General features: G+C 38.5%; 1 protein-coding gene across 3 annotated transcripts in view; it reads right to left on the bottom strand.

The window, feature by feature from the left end:
• The window catches only part of BRINP3 (BMP/retinoic acid inducible neural specific 3), a 211,041-nt gene that overhangs the window by 78,171 nt on the left and 110,880 nt on the right, over positions 1 to 21,990 (bottom strand). For all 3 annotated transcript variants that reach the window (XM_426633.8, XM_040705294.2, XM_004943288.5), the window contains exons 3-4: positions 15,375 to 15,565; positions 6,374 to 6,564 (exon numbers count right to left, since the gene is read on the bottom strand). In XM_426633.8, the coding sequence (XP_426633.2) occupies positions 6,374 to 6,564; positions 15,375 to 15,565 (382 nt within the window). The remainder of the gene's footprint in view (positions 1 to 6,373; positions 6,565 to 15,374; positions 15,566 to 21,990) is intronic.

Here is a 21,990-nt window from a genome sequence, read left to right as displayed (position 1 = left end):
GATGAAATATTCATGGCTTTTCTTTGAAAAGATTAATTAATGTCACCATAAATACCTGATGCAGAAGATACAAACTTCTGAAGAGGGACAGTGTCTTCTGGCTTTTAGTTCCCTAGCGTGTTTAATTAAAATCACATTTACTATTTAACTTCTTCAATGGAGTCAACAGAAAATTGATACATTAAACATTTCCAGCTTGATGTTTCTAACTGTAATTTTACAAGTTAAAGCTCCTCCTGGGCACAAATATTTGAGCTTCCTGAATTCTGGTCATTTACAAGGCTTGGGTCTAAAATCCTTATCACAAACTAATAAGAAAAAATTTCAGCAAGAAGAGTTCAAGACCTAAACTTCAAAAGCTGAAAAATTTAGTAACTAAGAAAAATTGTGAAAACGTTTGGGATTCTTCAGGAATTTGACAAGAGAATGAGTCTTTATAGCAATTCAGTATTTCCACTTTTGATTACAGCAATTAGTTGAACCCACAGAAAAGCACACTCAAATAGGAGGTATGAAAGAAAACAAAAACAAGGCAATCTTTTTCAGACCAAACAAAGAAGCAAGCAGACAAAGAAAAGGTCTGGATTTCAGAATGAGTTTTGAGTGAAAAGCTAATTTCATTACATTTAAGTTTCCTCTCTTGCAGCCCACCAGGTTGTTCATGGGTTAATTATAGGTAATCAGATATATTTACCATTATAATAGATCCCTGTTATACACTATTTGTAATCTACAGCTTTCCAAGAAAACAAAGTGCTTAAATTTCTAATAGTTAAAAAAAAAAAAAAGAAGAAGTGTTTTGGGGAAAGAAAAAGCAAATTGCACAATAAAATTTAATTGAAATGAGAGGGCAGATTCTCACGGATGGTTATTCATTCTCACTCAGATGGAATAAATGGGCTGTAATCTGGCTGTAAATAGCTGCTGGAAAATTCAATTTATGCATCTGTTCTGTTCCCTCCTGTTCTTTTGATGCACTGTAGCTGTCCTTCAGCTGCTTAGACCCTAAGCTAACACCTACACTATTTACCTTCCCCAACTCCCTGAAACGTTTTCCCTAGAAATAAGATCAATTCTGGGATGTAAAAAGATATCCTCCAAAACACAACTAGTATAGCACTTAATTTTATTAAGCATCAGTGTTATAACTGCCTGACATAAATGTGTTTATCCCTTTGCAACATGTAGCAATATTATTCAATAATATTTAATCTTCCATGCTGTCAATGTGTTTCTTATCTTTTCTGCATAAGAAAAGCAAGCGATTAGCACATCCTCACAATAATGGTCCTATAAAGCTCCATGCTCTTCTCAACATAGCACCTCTCTACTGCAGCTCCTAGTCAAGGGCAGGTAGTGGTGTGAGCTAACTCTCATTGATGACACTGGTAGCTTGACAGTGGCATCTAACAAACAGGACTCAGGGTCACTTGTGTAGGAGCTTATACTACTATGTCTCCCAGCTGTTAAGAGAGCAGAAAAAAGTTGGGACACTATGCATAGCCCTATCCAATCTACCCAACATTGAAAAAGTTTCCTAACCAAGTGTTAGGGGGATGAGTGCTTGACCTCAGAGTAGTACAGGTCATTCTGCCACTGGGCAGCAACGGAACACATTGTTTGAATCACAGAACGTGCTAAGCAAAGTTGTGAACTTTAAGTCTTGTTTACACCATCCATCAATCAGGTGAAGGAAAGAGGTCGGTCATATTGATTAGAGTCATTGGATAGTTCTGGGTCTTAGGTCATTTGACCTGCCCTTGGACCTCTGATTATGATTAGATCTTCAATAGATTCAAATTAGTATGGCTGTACACAGGCAAGAACAACACTGAGCAGGAAGAGCTGAGAATATTGCTTGTTAAAGCTAACACAAATAGAAAGATAAACATTTGCTGGCTTTATTTGTATTATGCTTCCATAAGTTTAGAGGATTTTATCAAATATGAGGAGCGTACACTCCATCATCCTAATATGCATGTTAATAGGGAGACTTAACAGCTGTCAGTGCATCTGAAGAGAAATGTTCATAGGAAAAAGCTTCTAAAATGAGCATACAAGAGAAGTAATGTTGGATCTGTAATATTTCAAATACAACAGGATATGCATTCATGTAAATGTATATGCAAATTGCATGCAGCCCCGAGGCTCTTGGAGAGTTTCCAGTGATGCCCTCGAGGCTGCAAACTGCTGATTTAGCATACGAGCCTAACTACTATCAGTAAAATGCATGCATTAAAATAATATTGGAAGAATGTACGTATCAGGGACTTTTAAATAAGGTAAATATTGATATAAGATCTGGGTAGCTCCCATGAATGTTTGATTTCCATCTGGAAAATATTGTGATTTTGTGATTTTTCCTCATTTTATATGGAATAAACAATGAAAACAATGGAAAATTGTGAAGCTTTAATTAGTTGTGCTCATGTTATTTTTGAGGATAATTATGCCATAACTAAGAAACTTGATTACAAAAAAATTTGATTAACAAACTTGATTCATTAAGAACATCTCTTGTGCTCCTTTCCTCATGCCGCACTAACAGCTTTTGGTATGAATAAGATAAATAGGAATTAAATACGAAAACTTGAATGTTAATTCTCACTTCCCTCTCCCTAATACTTTCCATTTTGTGTGATGCAAATCAGCTTTTTAATAGAAAACCTTAAATATAAAACTTATCAAAATCTTATTTTTCTGATCAATCCCACACACTAATGTATCAAAACCTGTAAGAGAAGAAATTCAGGTAGCGTACATCTCACTTAATTTGATATAAGGATACAATAATTTATTGAGTATTAATTGTCTTGAGTACAAAAGCGTTATATTATATGTGCTTTCCAAAGAGTATCTACCATTTTTGTTTTCAGTATTTAAGAAAACAAATATATATATGTGGTGGCATTTTATTTTGTTTTGTTTTGTTTTGTTTTCACAGAAGACTGAGCTTGATCATCCTCATCTAATACTTGATCCATTGTTGATTTTGCTCTGTAAATCAAGAGACTTAATGGCACACTGTTCATATCCCATCTGCAAAGAACTTTGTCCTTAATCTGTTCAAGAAATATGAGAGAAAGGAGCTAGAAAAAATAGCAACTAAATGTCCAAACATGAAAATCAACAGAGTTTGCAAATGAAGGAATTACTCACTGTTATCCTAATACTTGACTGAGCACTGCTGCAGCTTTGCTAAATGCTCATCTTCTCCTGTCCTAGCCAAATTCATCTCTGGTGGTGTTTTATAAGTAACTGAAAGTCTTTCTCTACATCTGCATATTTAATTGTTTTCTAATTGCTTCACATCCATTAAATCTCACTGATATATTACTAATTTACAAAACCAAGACATCACTCTTGAAAAGTGGGCCCACATGAACCTCATGAGGTTCAATAGGGTCGAGTGCAAGGTGCTGCACTTGGGTTGGGGCAATCCCAGATACCTGTACAGACTGGGAGAAGAACTCGTGGACAGCAGCCCTGTGCAGAAGGACTTGGAACTGCCGCTGGATGAAAAGGTGGACATGAGCCAGCAGTGTGTATTTGCAGCTTGTACTGCCAATGGTATCCTGGGCTGCATCAACAGAGGGGTGGTAGCAGAGAGAGGGAGGAGATTGTCCCCCTCTACTCTGCCCTTGTGAAGCTCCATCTGCAGTGCTGTGCCCAGGTCTGGGCCCCCCAGACATAGAAGAGAGAAGATTTAGATTAGATGTTAGGAAGAAATTATTTACTCAGAGGGTGGTGAGACACTGGAACAGGTTGCCCAGAGAAGCTGCATATGCTCCATTCCTGGAGGCATTCAAGGCCAGGTTGGATGGGGCCCTGGGCAACCTGCTCTGGTGTGTGGCAACCTACCCATGGTAGGGTTTGGAACTGAATGATCTTTAACGCCCCTCCCAACACAAACCATTCTATGTTTCTGTGATTCTCTCCCTAACCATGTATTTTGATTTGTGTTTTAAGTCTCGTCCATTCAGAATGTTTCTTTGTTTTTCTTCATTCAGATGTCCATTCCCCAAAAGATAGCTGAGTTTCTCGTAGAAAGAGTATGAGTAATAGAAGCTGAATCTATATTTGCAGTTCTCTGTTCCTGAAAACAACTTCAGTAGTACAGCAGAGTCTAGAATTCTGCATATTTAAGAGCCATCCAGAATGTAACTAAAATTTATTGACAGAAAAGGAAGGGAAAACAAACAATTTAAAAAAAATGTATCTTTTCAGTCTTTTTCTTTTCAATTAGTTGAGAGTTCATGTACATGCAGATGATGCTTAAGAAACAGAATTGCTATCTGCATGTGAATCATAAATGATAAGATCAAATACTAAATAGATTCAGAATATGTCTTCTTGTTGTTATTAACTAGATAACAATCAAAAAATGATTGTGTATTGCTTGGAAAACTTATGATTGAGAATTTCAGGGCTTTCTAAAATGTGCAGAAAACACCCCCACTTGTTCCAGTACCTTCATATTGGAATTTTCAGAAGGGTGTGTGATAAACTGAGGAAGCATTTCTTGGACTGCTTTTGCAAATCCCTAACTCGACCTCTCATGCAAAAGAAGACATTGAGCAGGGCTGTGATGAGCATGGCAGATATGGAAGCTGTGTAAAAGGTGCCGGATCCTCTCTCCTCCCTGAGTAGCTCAGGAGTGTAAGGCACAGAGAAGGCTGATGGTCACCCCTGTGCTCAGGTCCTCAGGGTATCACTGCTGCTGAATGTGACTCCAGGCAGATCTGCGGGAAGCCTGTTGTTATCAGTTATCACTTATCAGTTCACGTTTCAAGAAATAATCTGGAAAAATTACATTTACAGCACAGGTCTGAAATGTTATTGGATGGTTTTCCAGTGTAAAAACTGCATTGTTTCAAAAATCTGTGTGGGAAGAAAACAAAAAAAAAATGCCTTCCCTGGCTGCTTTTGTGCTCCTAGCCTTCAACAGAAACAGGTTTTTTTGTTCAGTTAAGTGTTCCGACAATAGAAATCTGTAATGCAAATATTCCTGGTCTCAATAAAGGAAGCAACAAAATGAAGGTTTCGTGTATCAGCACTGTTGCATCCGATATGAAAACCATTTCCTAGAGACCTGCTGCACTCAATTACCCAAATCAGATTTGCTTATGGACTACAGCTTGTATTTGCATCCATTTCATGAACAGTGAGGATGTGGAGAGAACACTGTGGTGTTTGTAAAAAACTGTGGGCATGCAGAACATTAATTAACTAAATCGTTACCAAGCACAGTTGAGTTTGCAGTATGGCACAGATTTGCTTTAAAAATACAGGAAATAGGAGAAATCTCCTTCAGAGACAGCCTTGTCTTTGCATTTCTGTATTCTAGCACTTTAATTACCACTTATTTCTTCCCATGAATTATCTTAACACAGAAGGAAAAAATTGTCTGTGCTTTGAAGGAAGCACTAGTTTTAAAGATTTTTGCAGACCTAAATAATAAATAGTGAGACTGGGGATACGAGTCCGAACAGAGGAATAGGCAGCACCACAGTCTGCAGCAAGATTGCAACATCCAAGAGGCAGTCCCTAGATGAGACTGACTGGACTTTGTGTTTGTTCATCTGTGCTGCCTGAAGACCCTAACACTGCCCTGCAGCTGACCAGCACTCAGCTGGGATTTGCTAACAAGATCAATGGGGCAGGAGGAACATCCTTCACATACTGGCAGACAAACAAAGCATGTGCTGCCATGCCACGAATTCTTCATGTATCCTTATTTGTAAAGGATCTAGCACTGCTGAGGAGGTGGATTTATATTTACTTGAGCAATAGCTAAGGTAGCTACCAAGTGCAAATTGGCCTCAGATGGTCAATAATGAGGACCTTAGTTAAGAGTGGGAAGATTGAATAAATGCAATGGATTTAAAATCACATCTTATATTTAAAAAGAAATCAAAATTAACGTGTATTCAACTGTAAATTACATTTTGATTTTATCTTCAACTCTGGAAATGTACTGAGAGAGGTTATATCCAGTAAGCAACGTTATGGTAAAGATCTGAGCAAGAGAACAGTTGTTGCTTTATATAATATCTGCAGAGGTTCTGATCTTAGCCAAGCATCTCCCAGTGCCATGGATGACCCACTGCAGTCAGTAGGCAGGATAGAAAATAGGATAGAAAATAGGACTGTAGAACCAAGAGCTTTTTTTTTTTTTTTTTTTTTGGAAAGATTGGTAAAAAGTAATTCAATCAGAAGAGTACATTAAACTACACCTGAAAACAATTTTTGAAGGAAAACATAAATCGTATGTAAACAGTATGTGTCTATAGACAGATATAGGTCTGTCCCGAAGAGCAGCTAGTGAACCTAGAAACACGTCCATGGGTTTGTCTCAGCAGAATCCCCATACCTTTATGGCAGTGGAAGCTATCTGGATGTGATGGAGTCTGCGCAGTGTGCTGTCCCTGTCAATGAAGTAGGAGGCTGCGAGCTGGTGCAAGGTCTCCAGAGTCACCACAGAGCTGTTGGTGCTGGGATCACTTCCATCTGACCTCTTGCTCAGCTTCCTTTTGTCCACAAAAATTGTGAGCGACTCCTCTCCTGCATACAAAAACAGAAACCACAGTCTCCATCAGTGACATAGAATCATAGAATGGCCTGGGTTGAAAAGGACCAGTTAACCATCGAGTTTCAACCCCCCTGCTATGGGCAGGGTCACCAACCACCAGACCAGGCTGCCCAGAGCCACATCCAGCCTGGCCTTGAATGCCTCCAGCGACAGGGCATCCACAACCATCCACAACAGACATCCTCTGCATCTCTTGTTTTGCCAGAAATAAGGTGTCAAGTTAATGTTTGCCATAGCTGTTAGATAAACCTCCCTGGTGGTAAATTGAGGTACTTCAGTGCACATGCACAAGAGCTTCCATCGATTCAGTGCTTAATAGGCTTTCACATGTCCATTTTCAGACAACAAGTTATAAGGATGTTTTTAAGAATATACACTGCCCACTGTCAACATGTCACCACACTCTTAAGTTTTTCTGGGAAAAAAAAAAAAAAAAAGGAATCTGTTTATTTAAAAAAGAAACAAAGAAAAACTGAATGAGCAGCTACATTTATTTTCTGTATTTGAAATTCTCTGTCTGAATCTCCAGAAAGAAAAGAGAGAGAGAGAGAGAGAGAGAGGAAGGAAGGGAGGAAGGAAGGGAGGAAGGGAGGAAAACTAAAACAGAGCTGATCTTCCAAAAGCAAATAGAAGCATCTTAGGTTGTGGTTCTCTCACTTTTTTTCTCTAAAGAGACGTGGAAAAGTACTGTAGAGCTTAGAAAATGTAACTCCCATAGGGTAATTAAGAAAAAAGCAAAACAAAATCTCATTTGATTAACTAAGTACGTTCTTAAGAACAGTTTAAGTGGAGACCTACTGGTGATTAATTTTTAAGGAATATTCCAAACTATTTGTTTTCTTCATATTTTTTTCTTTTTTCTGCATTTCAGGCTAAGCAAAAAACTCATTAATTAGTGATGTGTCTAAACAAAACTCTTTGCTTTGAAAAATGAATTAGAAAAGTAAATTATTGACTCAGTATTTTCTTCTGTGCAACCTAAGTACCACAGAAACACTTTTCTCAGTTTCCAAACATTTGTTTGGTAGCTAGCACTCTTCAGTGTTAATCTGCTCAAGAGTCAAGGAAAAATTCTACCTGTGTTTCAGGTGCTGAGCAGCTCCACAGAATGCTGATTCCTTGATCTTGGATCTCAGGAAACTGCCCTGATTTGCTCTGACTTGCCACTCGATCTGGTTTCATTGCTTACCCATCTGCCGTAGTGGCATTTTGCCCATTCAAAGGATGGGATGCCAATTACAGGCAGGCTTATCTGCCAACAATTATAGCTGTAGAAGGATAATATGTAGGATGAAAACATGACGTCTTCTAAAAAAAGGGAAAATCTTTGTGGTGAGCAATGCTAAATGAAGAATGCATGCCTTCACACAGGACAACACATCTGCTGACATGTTTTGATTATACACATTTATCTCTGCTTGCAAAATTAATTTGTGTTTGGAGAAAGAGGAGTGTATTCAATGTTAATCAGAGGGTCTTATGGTGTTTCCCAGTGCCTCACAAATTCAGAGGACAGACAGGCCCTCCAGTGCATATACAGGCAAAAGCTGTGGTTGTCCAGGATTCTCTTACCTAACTAGGCCTGCTGGGCTTGTCCACTGCATTCACTTTGTCCTGGAAGGGACAGCTGCTGCCCAGGCCATTCCATATGCATTCTGACTCAGTTCTTTGCCACTCTGCTCATGCTTCCTCCCCTGTAGTTTCCTAATGGGTGATTCCTTTTTCTGCACATGCAGCCATCAAAGAGGGAATTAATTGTTTGAACTCCTAAGAACCAGGAATTAAAGCAGCCTCCATAAATAACAGTGTTTCCCCATCCACCTACCTTATCTTTCTACTGTAATTAATAGATGAGCATTCACATTTAATATCAAAACCTCCAGCAAAGCAGGCTGGGTTCACCTGGCAGGAGAGGCTTACACATATTGTATTAGCACCGGCTCATGTGCTGTGTTTTGCCACACCATCCTGACACAATGGTAGTGCAGGTCTTGTGGCCAGGTGGGACATTATGCACACCAGGATGCTTCCACACTGGTGGCACTGAACAGAGAGCTGGAGGGCAGTAGCATCTTGTGGCTGGTGCCTCAAAATCTGGTCAAAGTTCCAGCATTGCTGGTGTTCAGTTATGCCTATGAAAAAGCCTGCCTTTTCAAAACCTGCCCTGCAATGCTAGTCAGTATTTCTGAAACGAAGAGCAACAGAGTGAGCTGAGCATGGAGCCAAGGGCCGTGGGCTTTATGCAGCTGTATGTGGTACTGCAAAGATAGAGCCATATTGGAGCAGACAATGTCACAGCTCACAGGGGGTAAACACTGAATCAGTGATCAGTTCCGGCAGCACAGAAAAGTTGCAGAATTTCATTAAGGGATCTAATTTACTTTTCACCCTTTTCCAGGTGTCTCAGCTAATGTATTTAGATTAAAGTGACTTCTGCAATCAGATTTCCACTGAAAATAGCTTATAATGAATTGTAAGGTAAATGTGGGAAATCTCTGGAAAGTAAAGGAAAAAAGAAGTTCTTTGTGTTTCATAAGCTGGCACTCCACCCTGCCTCCCCTGGTGCAAACTCACAGAGTCCTTTTGATTGATCTATGCTAGTTATTAGTAGAGAGAGTGGGACCGTTTCCATCCAGATTGTATTTCAACAGAGCCCTGATAGGCTTTATTATTATTAAAACAGAGTTTGTTTATTTTTCTCCCATCAAACATGCTTGTTCTACAGGAGGCAAAGATCAGAGCAGTGAAAAAGTTCCCATTTTCAAAAAGTATCTTGAAAATGAAGTGTTCTTTGTTGCTTTGTTTTGTTTTGATCAGAAAATGTCAAGAAAAATAACCCTTGAATCCCCTCACAGCTATCACATCATACTGTCCCCACTTGACTGACCCACGCCTGCCATGGTAGCTGCCAGTGGGCACGTTTTGGCAGGCAGATCCGCCAGCAGCACTCTGCTCATCCCCAGCCCTGTAGTCCTGTCTCTGCTCCCCAACAGATATGTGCTATTCCCTGTGCTCTGTAACCAAATAGAGATCACATCAGATTACATTTCCCAAGGTTGAGTGAAGGCACACAGCTCAAGTGATGGGGCCTTTGGTGTAAACACAAAGGAAGCTTTCTCTTCCAAACTCTCTGCGTTGTTCTTGAATGGCATCTCAAACTAATTCATCACTAGTATTCTCAAGTACTACAGTGATAATGGGTGCAATTAGGTATATTTCAAAAATATTTGATGTCCAACAGGCATCTGGTTGATTCAAGAAGTATTTCAGCTGATTGTGCACTTGCTAGGGAAAGGATTAAGGTGGGTGAAAACAGCAGACAACTCCACCATATGTTGTAACTTGGGCCCTACCATTTTGCTGCAGAGTGGTAACAGGGTTTTGTTTGCACACAGCAAAATTGTAAAGGAACATCACTGATTCATATTCAATTAGCAGGAGTGATTTTGAGTTTTACATTAATTTAGGCAAAATTAAACCCATATCAAAAGAAATCCTCCTGTCGCATTCAAAATGTGGATGAATCTTGTATTTTTTTCTGTCTCTAGGCTGCCACCATGGAAAAGGCTAAGGCATTCAGACATCAGCTAAAAAATAAAGCTGTGCTTTCTGTAATCTCAAGAAGCAGTATTCTGTCTACTTCACAAAATTCAAGGATCAATTTAGTTCACTTTCTTGGGGTTAAAAGAAATACCGTAACGACATTTGGTCATTCTAATAAAACAATCCTGTATAATCTAATGACTGGTTTAAGAAATCAGCTGTTCTACTTCCATACAGCTCCTGTCCCTGAGGAAGATATTTATCTATGGGCTGGGAACTGACATGCACTATAAGGTGGCCTTGGCAAAACACATACAAATGTCCATGTAAGCCCCGGAATTCACAAGCCCGTACCATAGGTTTTATATTCTATTCATTTATTTCTAGGTTTTTATGAGCACGTTTTGAAGGATTTGTATTCATAAGTTAAATTGCCAAGATGAAAAAAAATTTTACATGCTAATTTTTCAGAAAATGAAATAAAATATGTGTACAGAAATTTACCTAGACAAATAGCATATCCGTGGCCATTAAGATAGAAGAATTCTAAACAATAGCTTATAGATGGCATTCAGAAATTAGCAATTAATCATCAGAAATTATTTAAATAAAAAATGCAAATAACTATCATTGGCACATTAGAATTATACAGTAACAACTGTAACTAAATAGAAATATCTATTGGAGTAAACATATTTTGTTACACAGAATAAAACATATTCATGCAATTTTAATAGTGCTATTTTCTGCCTCAGTTGTTGAGAGTGTTTCCTTGTGCCCACAGCTTTGTAATGATGAAAGTATCACATGCCTTGATGTTTTATATTTTCATATGTAGACTGGGTAGTGATAGGAAGATGTGATCCAGGCAACTCACATCACTGCTTGCCAGAAAGTGAGGAAATTATAAAGAAAGGATAGCACTCAAAGGTAGATGTATCTGAGCATCAACCAGTTACTTACTTAGAGCTCTGTGCTCATACGTGTATATGTGTCATAAAAATACATGGAGGTCTTTGGCCTATAAACTTATCAAAAGTTATAACAGTTGCAATAGTTGCAATGCAATATAGTACTAAAGTCATATAATGCAGTTTTATTAAAAAATAAATGTGCCATGAGGATTTCATCAGGTCATTTCCCCAAACTCAAACAGCTGCCAATGGAGGTGCACAGCTTCAAATATTATCTAAATCACTGCTAGGCCAGATGTGGCATTATTTGTGGTTTGGCTGAACACAGTGCACTCTAATTCTACATATATATCCTCTGTGAATGGTTTTGAGTATTTCCTTCCTTGATCAAAGAGGGAGAGAGAAGAAAGAGAACAGATTGTTTTTTTTTTTAACTTCCCCTCAATTTTCATAATATTAAACGCTGAAAAATTTACCATAGTCCCATGGAGGGTTTGAAGGTCCAATGCTAAATTTTCGAGTTTCTTTCTCGCATTAATCATTTAGGACTGGACTCTCCCTCCTTTATTTGCTGATTATTTATTCCTTACCCTGAATGAAGCATCACAGAAAGCAAAATCCATATCAGCAGTTAGTGCAAATGATTATAAATCCTTTAGAATTCATAGAATTCACCAATTTACATCACCAGAAAATATCTCCTGTCTCTGTACGCAGTGCAACATATTACTCAAGATCCTTTTTATTCAGGATAGTAAAGGTGTGAATATCAAACATGTTTGCAGAAATCAGTGCTGTGGAGAATGACAGGACGTCAGGGTTAAACTGATCTGCTGATGTCCGCTAAGACAGTCTGTAGTAAAGAAAACAATTACCTTTTTATTTTTTTTCTGACTGACCCAGACAGGTGAATGTATTGATGATCTGGTAATGAGCACTTTGAACAATTATGACTGACAATAGGAGAAAAAATCTCAATCTCCAACATTTGAAATTACCATTTGCTGTTTAGCCAATTGGCTTCTGATGCTCTAATTTCATAACAAGCATTGGCAACCTACTGCAAATTTGTTCACTGGGAACAGTTACAATTTTTCCAGATGCCAAGGTAACCCAGTCTTCATCTTGCAAAGCACCAGAATCAGACTTGAGTCCCCCAAATGGCAGGAATAAGGATGTATCATTTCACTGTAGTGTGTTAGTTATTTTTTATTTCCTCATCACAGAATTGATCAGTTTGCAACCTTGACATCCACATGTAAGGCAATGTTAAAATGAAAGCATCTAAAGTGGGATCCACTGACACTTTTACCCTACACTTATTCCACAATGATGCCCTCGGCTTCACAATAACTTCCAGTTCTTCAGCTCTCAGAATCAGAAAATAATTTACATGGGAAGGTGGTGGTCATGGAATCCAACGGATTGGATTCCATGAGCAAGTCTAATTAGATAAGATACTCGGGGCTTTGTCCAAAGGAGTCTTCTCTCACCTTTCCCCTAAAGCTGTTCTGGACAGCCACAATTTTCTGCTGGATTGTGTACATTTGTAGTTTTGCTAAAGCTTGCAGGACATGTGCTGTCCCAGAAGAGCGGGGAAAATTATCTCACCTACTAGTTATGGCCCACCTCAATACAATATTCCCATTTATATACAAAATTGAAAATAATGAGCAGCTACATCTCTCCTTTTTCTACAAATTTGATTCTGCGTATAGCTAATGCAAAAGCGGAAGAGGTTACTCCTATGTGCAAGCATGAGAATTTATTCATGAATCTACCACTGAGTCTTGGCTTTTGCTCTGCATCACTGGATTACATAGTGTCCTTGTGTCCTGCAACTTGAAGTTGCTCATTATGGACATTTAACTTTCCTTATGTCGCAAACAGATAAAAATTAACATAAGAAATAGAAGCAGTGAGAAATGTCATTTCCCACATTATCTCGTGGAACCATGAAAAATACAACTTCTCTAATTTCTCATTTTAGAATGCCCTTGATGATTGTATATCTATGTTTGTGAACAAAGACTGGGGAATGCATCACAAACAACCATGTGGAAGAGTTCTCTTTATGGTCAAAAAGGGATATTCATGAAAACCAAATGGTCACAGAGGCACACAGATCTTACAGCAAGATCACTGACTTGCCAAGTTTTCTTTTGTGGCCATGAATGCAAACAACTGAGGATTAATTAAATAAAAAAATGTGTACACTCAGTTTGGTCTTCTGATTTCAAGAAGCTGCATAAGCAACAAAACTTTCAGAATAGAACTACTCATAATTAAAGAAGAAGTATGAATACATTATAGAAAGAAAAGAATCAAATTAAGTGTTAAAATACGGATAAGCATCTCTGGGAATCCCCATTCAATTTAACTCCCAAATGAGAACTAGCACTTACAGGAAAGTATAGGGTTATTAGCCACCATATGAAAGCATTTTTAGAAATTACTAATTTCCTATAATTATTTTCATCAGCCAATTTTTCAAATTATTCACCACCCATCCAATGATAATGGAAGGTAACAGGTGTGCTTTAAATTATGTCTTAAAATTGAGGCTAGGGACCTAAATCAAAGCCCATCAAGGTTAATATAAAAAATCCCTTTGACTTCATTAAGCTTTGACAGAGCCCAGAAGTCAACACTGTCTGCCTCTAAGTGGTGAATTTTTACAAGTATGTGGTAGTTACTGCATTTTAGGGCCTTTGTGAAGTGGTATTAAAAGGGACAAGAAAAGGATACTCTACCCCAGTTTCCCTGCTGGAGACCTTAAGGCTTTGGGCACCATATCTAATCCAGCTTAAAGCTGGAATTGCCAAGTGTCTTTAGAAGAACTGTCCTCAGGTTTTAGTTTTTACTTAGGGCTATGCTTTACAAAAGGCATTCAGTCCGTAGCTCTTCTGTGATCTGCGTGTGCTGATTTGTACTTGAGAAAGAGCAGTTATACTTGGGTTAGACTGTTTTTCTTGAATTGTTAGATCCAATTCCAACTTCAAAGTGAACTTGACAATATAGCTGTTAATATAAAAGTGTATGTTAACAATTGGCAGATAGCTAATAATAATAACTAACCTTTACAACTGGATAATCTTTTCATTAGGATACCTGCTGCAGCCAAATCTTTATTTATTGTGCTTAAATATTTTGAGCAACATTTTCTTTCTATTCTGCAGTTAATTTTGCTGTTCAGATGTGCCATATGCACAATAAAATATATGCCTATTTTTTAAAAGGGTTCTTTTTGGATGAAATAAACATACTGAGTATTTAAGAGAAAGGCTGGGAATTTTATTCCAAATTGCTGGTCAGCACATGTATTTTGTTCTTACAGTCCTACTGGTGATAGATTTACTGTAGAAATGCTAGTTCTGAAAATATGATAGGAATTCATTAATTATTATAATTTTAGTATCTACAGTAAGATGGAAATTTACCTTGTTTCTAGAATGGTCTTCTCCAAAAGAGAGATGCTGTGAGCCATTTCAGTTGTTACAGATATCAGCCAAAAGAGAATGGGAAGGCAGTCATTTCCTTAATATATGGTTAGATATCTGTTATGAAATGTGCTAAAGAGGACAATTCCTCAGGTGGATAAAGGATTTTGACAAGACTGTCCTGCTGGAAGGATACTCAATCACTAGAACTATCCTTAATATAATCAGCCACCAAGGGATAAGGCTGCATTTCTAAAATGTCAGTTCATTTTGCGATGCCTAGATGGGTTATCTCAGGCACTAATTATCTTTCATTCAGAACAATTTACATTCTCTTTTGAACATTATGCCTCTTCACCGGATTTCTTCAATCCATTTTGTTGCTGGATCCCACTTACAAATCAGGCTACACTTTCCAAATCAATCTGTTTGTTGGGTTTGTTGCTCCATCTCTGGAGTACTGTGATGGAACCAGGCATCACTGTAATTTGTTATCTGTCAAATTATTGTAGGGGACTCTTACAGAAAAAATGTGCTCTCATTTGTAACCTCTCAGTGCAGAGCACTGTCCCCAGAAGGCCAAGATCATGCACACCAGGATCTCAGGTAAAGTACTTCAGCCTTAGCAACGGGCATTCTTATCTTATTGTCCCTGAAACTGTTTACATAGAATCAATAAAACAAAGTTTATCATCAGTGGAAAAAAGGACCCATGAGGCTTGAAGACAAAACTTACTCATGTGCTGTAAAATCTATCCCAGGGCAGCAGCTCAGCTTAACTGCTGAGAACAGAGAACACGACAGTTTTACAAGCAGCTCAGTTGGCCAACACTTTAGTTCAATTAAGTCAAATGCATGCAGCATATTGTCAAGCATTAACCATACCTCCCAAAGTAGCTGATAGGAGGAAGTGTGTCCCATATTTCTTGATCAGGTTCTCTGTGATCTGTTGAAGCGTTGGGCGGCGTCCTAGTAGCCTTATGTTACGGAAGAACTCAGGGGCAAGTGGCAGCGGGGAGCCAAGAAAATTGCGCCTTTCAACAGCAAGATTGTTTACTTTCCAGCGGCCAAACTCTCTGCAAAGGAAAGTAATTCTCATTCAGAAATATGTCATTCAGACAAATGTCTTCATTTGCAAACTACTCTGCTCTGTCGACTAGCTGGAGGCAACTGGCTGGGTATTACAACAAGGCTTGACAGTGACACTCCGTCATGTGTTATAAGCGTAGGACAAGCAACAAGTGTTATTTATTAGAAGGAGAGGAAGTGCTTTGCTACGAAGCCATGGTTTGGAAAAATAAATAAATAAAAATTAAGGGTGCGACTGTTCCATTGTTCATGTTTATTTCCAGGTGTCAATACAACCCTGGAACATCCAGATTTACACTTGGGTACACAGTTGGATAATTGAAATGATGTAGAGAAATACATTTTCAAAAGTTTTCTGTGCTTTTGGTCTCCGTTCAGAGTGAATATGCAGATTGCATGTCTGATTCCTGTAAACAGATAACTTCAGGTGTAGGAGGGATACAAATGAATTTAAAAAATGGTCCCCTTCCCCTCTGCAAGATAGTTCAGGGAAAACAAACAAGTCAATTACACAGTAATAAACACATCTTTTATTCATTTACTTACCAACTAAGCTACCAGATACTTATTAGCAGAAGAGCTCATTGCTTTCAACCTAGCTAAGATACTTAGTATCTGTGTTACCTTTGCTTTTGCAAGGTACTCTATAGTCAGCTTTGGCTACAGACTGGAATACTGTGAAAATTAAGTCCGAGGCAACCTTTGGACTGCGGTGTAGCTACTACTTTGTCAAGTCCTTTGTAAAGCATGTCAATTAAGATTTGCCCTCAGATAAGACTGTAGAAAAGCAAATAGATTAGAGAGCTTAAAGAGCCTGCTGAAGGTCCCAGCTAAATATAGTACAGTATTCGTTCACACAATTAACACAAAAGACAAAAAAATCAAGTTTGCAGGTAGGAAATAACATTTGAGAGACATTTTAAAGAAAGCAATTGCATGGGATTGAACAAATAGAATGAGTTATGTAATATTTAAACACCTTTTTTTTTCTGTATTCAGTACTTTTAAATTTACATACATGAGTGAGAACCATATTAATACAGTTTTGTTCAGTCCTACTGTACAGTAACCTCCTACTCTTGTAGATATAAACTGCCTTTTCACCAGGGTAGCTTAGCCATACACACATAATAGGTGATAATTTGGTGCATGTATTTCATAGGCTGTTGGTGTATTGGTGGAGGTGTGTTGTTGTTTTGGTTTGGTTTTAATTCAGATACCTTTTTAAATGTTTTGTTCTCATAATTTAGTTTCATTTTAAGAATCTAGAAATCTAATAATTGCTTTTTTTCAGCCTTTATGGAACTACCACATATTAATAGAAAGAGCTGAGAAAACTAAAGCAGAAATATTTTTACCTCTAAAATGTAAGGCTAACGGTTGGTCATACAGACTACAGTAATGCAGTAAATACAGTGTATTACCTTGAATTGCAAATGTACTTTTCAAGTGAAAGTAAAAAGAAATAAGGAAAACATTTTTCTTTCAATTTTATTTAAATATGTCCTTTGGGATATGTTTTTGAGGTCTTATTTATTTCTATCTTCCCTTCTTCCTTCTCCTTTCACTTCTTCCTTCCTGCCTTCCCTGACCATGTGTATGACCCTCTTCTAATGCAGCCAGAACAATGTCACTAAATGGTTCTTTCTACATACGTCAGCAAGTTTGTGACTGAAGAAGCCAATCTCCAAGAAAAATATCTAATTCTGAGTTAAAAGCTGATGCTCAATATTTCTCTGAATTTCTTAATAATCTGCTGTAGGATTTGACTACTTTCTGTATTCAGAGAGAACATTTTCTTTTCAGATTAAACACTGCCAACTTGAGTTTCCAATTCTTAGAGCTTTTAATGCATGTCTGGTAGACTAAAGGCTCTTCTAAATGCTAGGCATGTTCTGTGCAACTAATTACAGATCTTGTCTGAATCATTTCTTAACCTTGGACTAACTGTGTCAAATGATACCTTTTGTGTTTCTTTCCAAACTGTGGTTTTAGTTGATACGTAGTTTTACAGCTCTTCTTCAAAAGACAGAAAACTAGAAAAATTGTAATCTCACCCATATTAGATTCAGAAGTATTAAGTTCAAGTCCTCCCACTCTACTAAAAGCCTTTTGTTTACTGAATTTAGGGATTCATTTATTCTAGTACTATGAAATTTTTTTTTTTTTTTTTGGCTTAATTAGTCAGATTTGAGTTAGAGAACCTCCCTTCCACAGTTCTTGATGCAGAAAGATTGCTTTGCCATAACTTACATTATTTCAGAGAGAGCAACTGGGCTAATGTTTTGCTTTTTATTTTGACTGTGTCAGTGCAAATAATTAGCAGTGCAGCAAGTAGCCATCCTGTAGAAACTGAGGAGCTGACATTTTTAAAAAACAGACATTTCATTTTACTCATTTGAGGTGAAGATTTTATAGCACTTACTAACCAGCTTACAACTCTTCCTGAAGTATTTCTTAAATAATGTCTTTTGGAACCTTGACAGATGAAGACCTAAATGCTCTGAGAGAGACAAGAGAAAGTGTCCTGTCTGAAAACTGTGGGGGACACAGGACAACAAAAGTAAGCTGCCTGACTTCATGACAGCTGATACATAGATGAGGACAAGCAAGAAGTCACAAGCAGCTTCTCCAACAGGAAACATGATAAAAGATTGCAGACTTCAGAAATAAGTGAGTTGATGGGAGTAAAAAGAGAAAGGAGAGAGACTAGGGCTGGAGTTCAGGGTAGAAATTTGCTCTACATTGTTTTCAAGAATGTTGAGTGAGAAGGCCATTTCTGGATATGCAAGAGTCACTAGTAGCTGCCATTTTTAATATAGAATGACTTTCTCATTTAAAAAAAAAAAAACTACATGTAAACTTGCATCATGATATTCCTTTTACGTTTTATATAAATATGAATATATAAAAATATATTCATAGATTTCTCTGAAAAACAACAACAGCTACACCGAATTCAATAACACTATATGACAGAGCAAATTCTCAGCTACAAAAAACTTCTTAAACACAGTCACCACCATTAGCTATTCATTTTCACCAGTGATGAACAAGAATCTGCATACTGCACTCGTAAATATCTGCACCAGTGGAGGCAATCCACTGTTTTATCACTAGAAAAATATTACCCACACAGTCCATCTTTCATCAGTTTGAACAGGCTGCATCTTGAACTTTTTCATTGATGGGGAATTCACATTTCACCACTCCATGAACTGCCATTTTAACTTGGCACTATATCTCGTCACGGGTAATGATACAATCCAGGAAAATGTCACCTTCTGCCTCATATTCAATAGGTCCTGACAAACTTGCATGAGGTGTTCCTTCTGTTCCCATGTCAGCACTTGTGGGACCCACCCAGCACAAACCTTTCTATATTCCAGTGTTGCCTCCATTGTTTCCATTGCACTGAGACCAATATTCAGCTCTATACACAGTTCCCTGGTAGTAATCCACTGATTTTTGCAGATGTGCTGATTGAGATGCTCTTCATTTTGTGGTGTGACAGCTGTTCATGGCCATCTGGAACGTGGCTTTTCTTTCACACCAAATTTCAACTGCAGAGAAGCACCACCCACCGCATCCCTGTCCTTGCATCCACTGTTTGGTCTCCATACAAATTCAGCAACTGTTGATGGATGTCAGTGGGTGCAATTTTTTCCACATGGAGGAAATCTGGTAAATCCCAGGCTATGCAGAAGTTGCATGGCTTGATAATTTTAATATTCTATTTTTTATAATATGCAGTTGGTCCAAAATGAATGCCTCCAATTTATTTCCATGGAAACTACAACAGGGACAAAGAGCACAATAACACTAGACCAAATTTTCAATATAGCCACCACCATTAGATATTCATTTTTGCCAGCGATGAACTACCTAACTATGCTCACATCCACTGTTTGGTCTCTATACACATGAATGTCAATGGGTGCCATTTTTTTCTGAACAAGGAATTCAGTAACACACCTTTGCTTCCTATGCATTTCCATGTCCGACGCCCTTTCTGTCAGACTGCCCCTCCACTGCCAGGTGTCACACAGCAACAAAATGTAATGGAATATTGGTGGGAAGATTCAGCCTCTACTGCTATACCACCAAAGTCAACCTCTGATGGAGTGGGCAAACATAATAAAATAGAAGGCATTCCTTTCAGAGCAGTCCTCATATACATAAAAACATTTGTATCTACACACATATTATAGGTACAAGTTTCCTTTCTTTTCTTGATTTTACCTTGCAAGCAGCAGCATATTCTCTCCTGTTTCCTTCCCCCTTCAACATCACACAGTAAAGCTCAACATCTTTTTACCTGTTTTTCTTACAGTCATTCTCTCAAATACAAGTTCTCCAGCCCTCAAATGATTTATGTACAAAATGTATATAATTTTTGGAGATCAGATTTCCATCCACTGCAGACTAGCGGGACCAACAGAATCACTGACCTTAGCAGAAAAAAAAAGGCTACTTTCTGAAGTCAAAGACTCGTGGAATGGCTTGGGTTGGAAGAGATCCCAAAGATCATCGAGTTCCAACCCCCCTGCCTCAGGCAGGGCCACCAACCTCCAGATCTGGCAGTAGACCAGATTGTCCAGGGGCCAACACAACCTGGTTCTGAATACCCCCAGCCTCTCCGGCCAGGCTATTTCAGCACCTCACCACTCACTCTGTGAAGAACTTCCCCCTGACATCCAGTCTAAACCTTCCCTCCTTGAGGGAAAAACCATTCCCCCTTGTCATATCACTATCTACCCAAGTTAAAAGTTGATTCCCCTCCTTTGTATAATCCCCTTTTAAAAAGCCTGTCTAGGTCCCTCTGGATGGCATCCCTTCCTTCTATTCTATCAACTACACCACTCAAGTTGGTGTTGTCTGCAAAGTCGCTGAAGGCACACTCAGTCACATCATTTACATCACTGATGAAGAGGCTGAAGGTCCTAAGATAGACTCCTGGGGGGGACTCCACCTGCCATTCACCTCCGCTTGAACACAGAGCCACTGATCACATTCCTCTATCTGTGTCCATCCAGTCAATTCCTTATCCACTCATTATTCCAAATCCATATCTCTCCTGATTAGGAACAAGGATGTGCTGCGGGACTATGTCAAAGGCCTTGCACAAGTCCAGGTAGACGTTACCAGCTGTTTATCCTTGGTCCACCAATGTTGTCACCCCAGTGTAGAAGACCACCAAATTTGTCAAGCATGATTTGCCCTTGATGAGGTTGTACTGACTGTCTGGGATCACCTCCTTGTCTTACATGTATGTTAACATTGCTTCTAGGTGGATCTGTTCCATGATCTTCTCAGGTACACACATGAGGCTCAACCACTTTGGATCTTCCTTTCTACCTTCCTTAATAATAGGACTGATGTTTCCCTTTTTCCAGTCCCTTTGCCTGACAGCCATGACTTTTCAAATACAATGGAGAGTGGCTTGACAATCACATCAGACCGTTCCTTCAGAACCTTGGGATGCAGGAATAACATCTCCCACGGAACAGCATAGTATCAGTGCTGACTGCTGGTCAAGAAAACTAATTATAGCTCAAATACAAACAGTGGAGTTATTAGAAGGTTACTCTTCTCTTCCATTTCTTCCAGTTTGTGAGAGCCAGGACTAGCTGCAGTCATGGTGTTTATCAGGAACATAAGATTTAATAGCAGCTGGGACCCACTATGCTTCCCACCTATTTTCAGCCTGATATATGCAGTATGCTCACCATTGGATAGAGCTTTTTATTGCTCAGGGCTAAGCCTGTTGCTGAGAAGGATGATGGCTTTGAGTTTCTGGGCTGAGACAGGAAAGAGGAAATAAGTCAGTCTGGCTCCCAGGATGAAGTCTGTGATAGAAGTGCACTATTGTCATAAGCAGTGCCAAGGGCTATGAACAGCATTCTCTCCATCTTCCTGACCCACTGATTTGTATGTCCTACTCCAAATCTGTTTCTTGGCTAGCTGGTTAAAACACGTGCAAGAGCTCTGAAGCAAAGTGCTGCCAATATTGCCAGGTTGTATTGCAGGCAAGTCACAGCCTGTTTGCTGAATGGGATCTTCTGCCATTTGTTCCATTTAGAGGTTAGGCTGAAACAATGCAGCCAGAGCAGGGTAAAATAAACAAGTAAATAAATAAATAAATAAAAGCAGTTTTAAATATATATTTTTTATTTATTTCAATATTTCCTACTATTTCTTATTTGTGTAGCATTCAGAGAGATGCTGTATCTGAGATTAATGTTCTAACACGACATTCATCTTTGAAAAGTGAATATGAAGATATGTTCATCTTAAAAGAACATAAAATTACACATGGATCTGAAAAGAACTAGGGCAGCAGGCAAAGGAGAGTTGTCTATGTCTCATTACAAATTATTGATTTTTTTTTTCCAAATGCATATATAAATTC

Source organism: Gallus gallus, chromosome 8, assembly GCF_016699485.2.
Source record: "Gallus gallus isolate bGalGal1 chromosome 8, bGalGal1.mat.broiler.GRCg7b, whole genome shotgun sequence".
NCBI lineage: Eukaryota > Metazoa > Chordata > Aves > Galliformes > Phasianidae > Gallus > Gallus gallus.
Note: the sequence above shows the minus strand (reverse complement) of the source record. Positions and strands in the feature narration are given on the sequence as shown.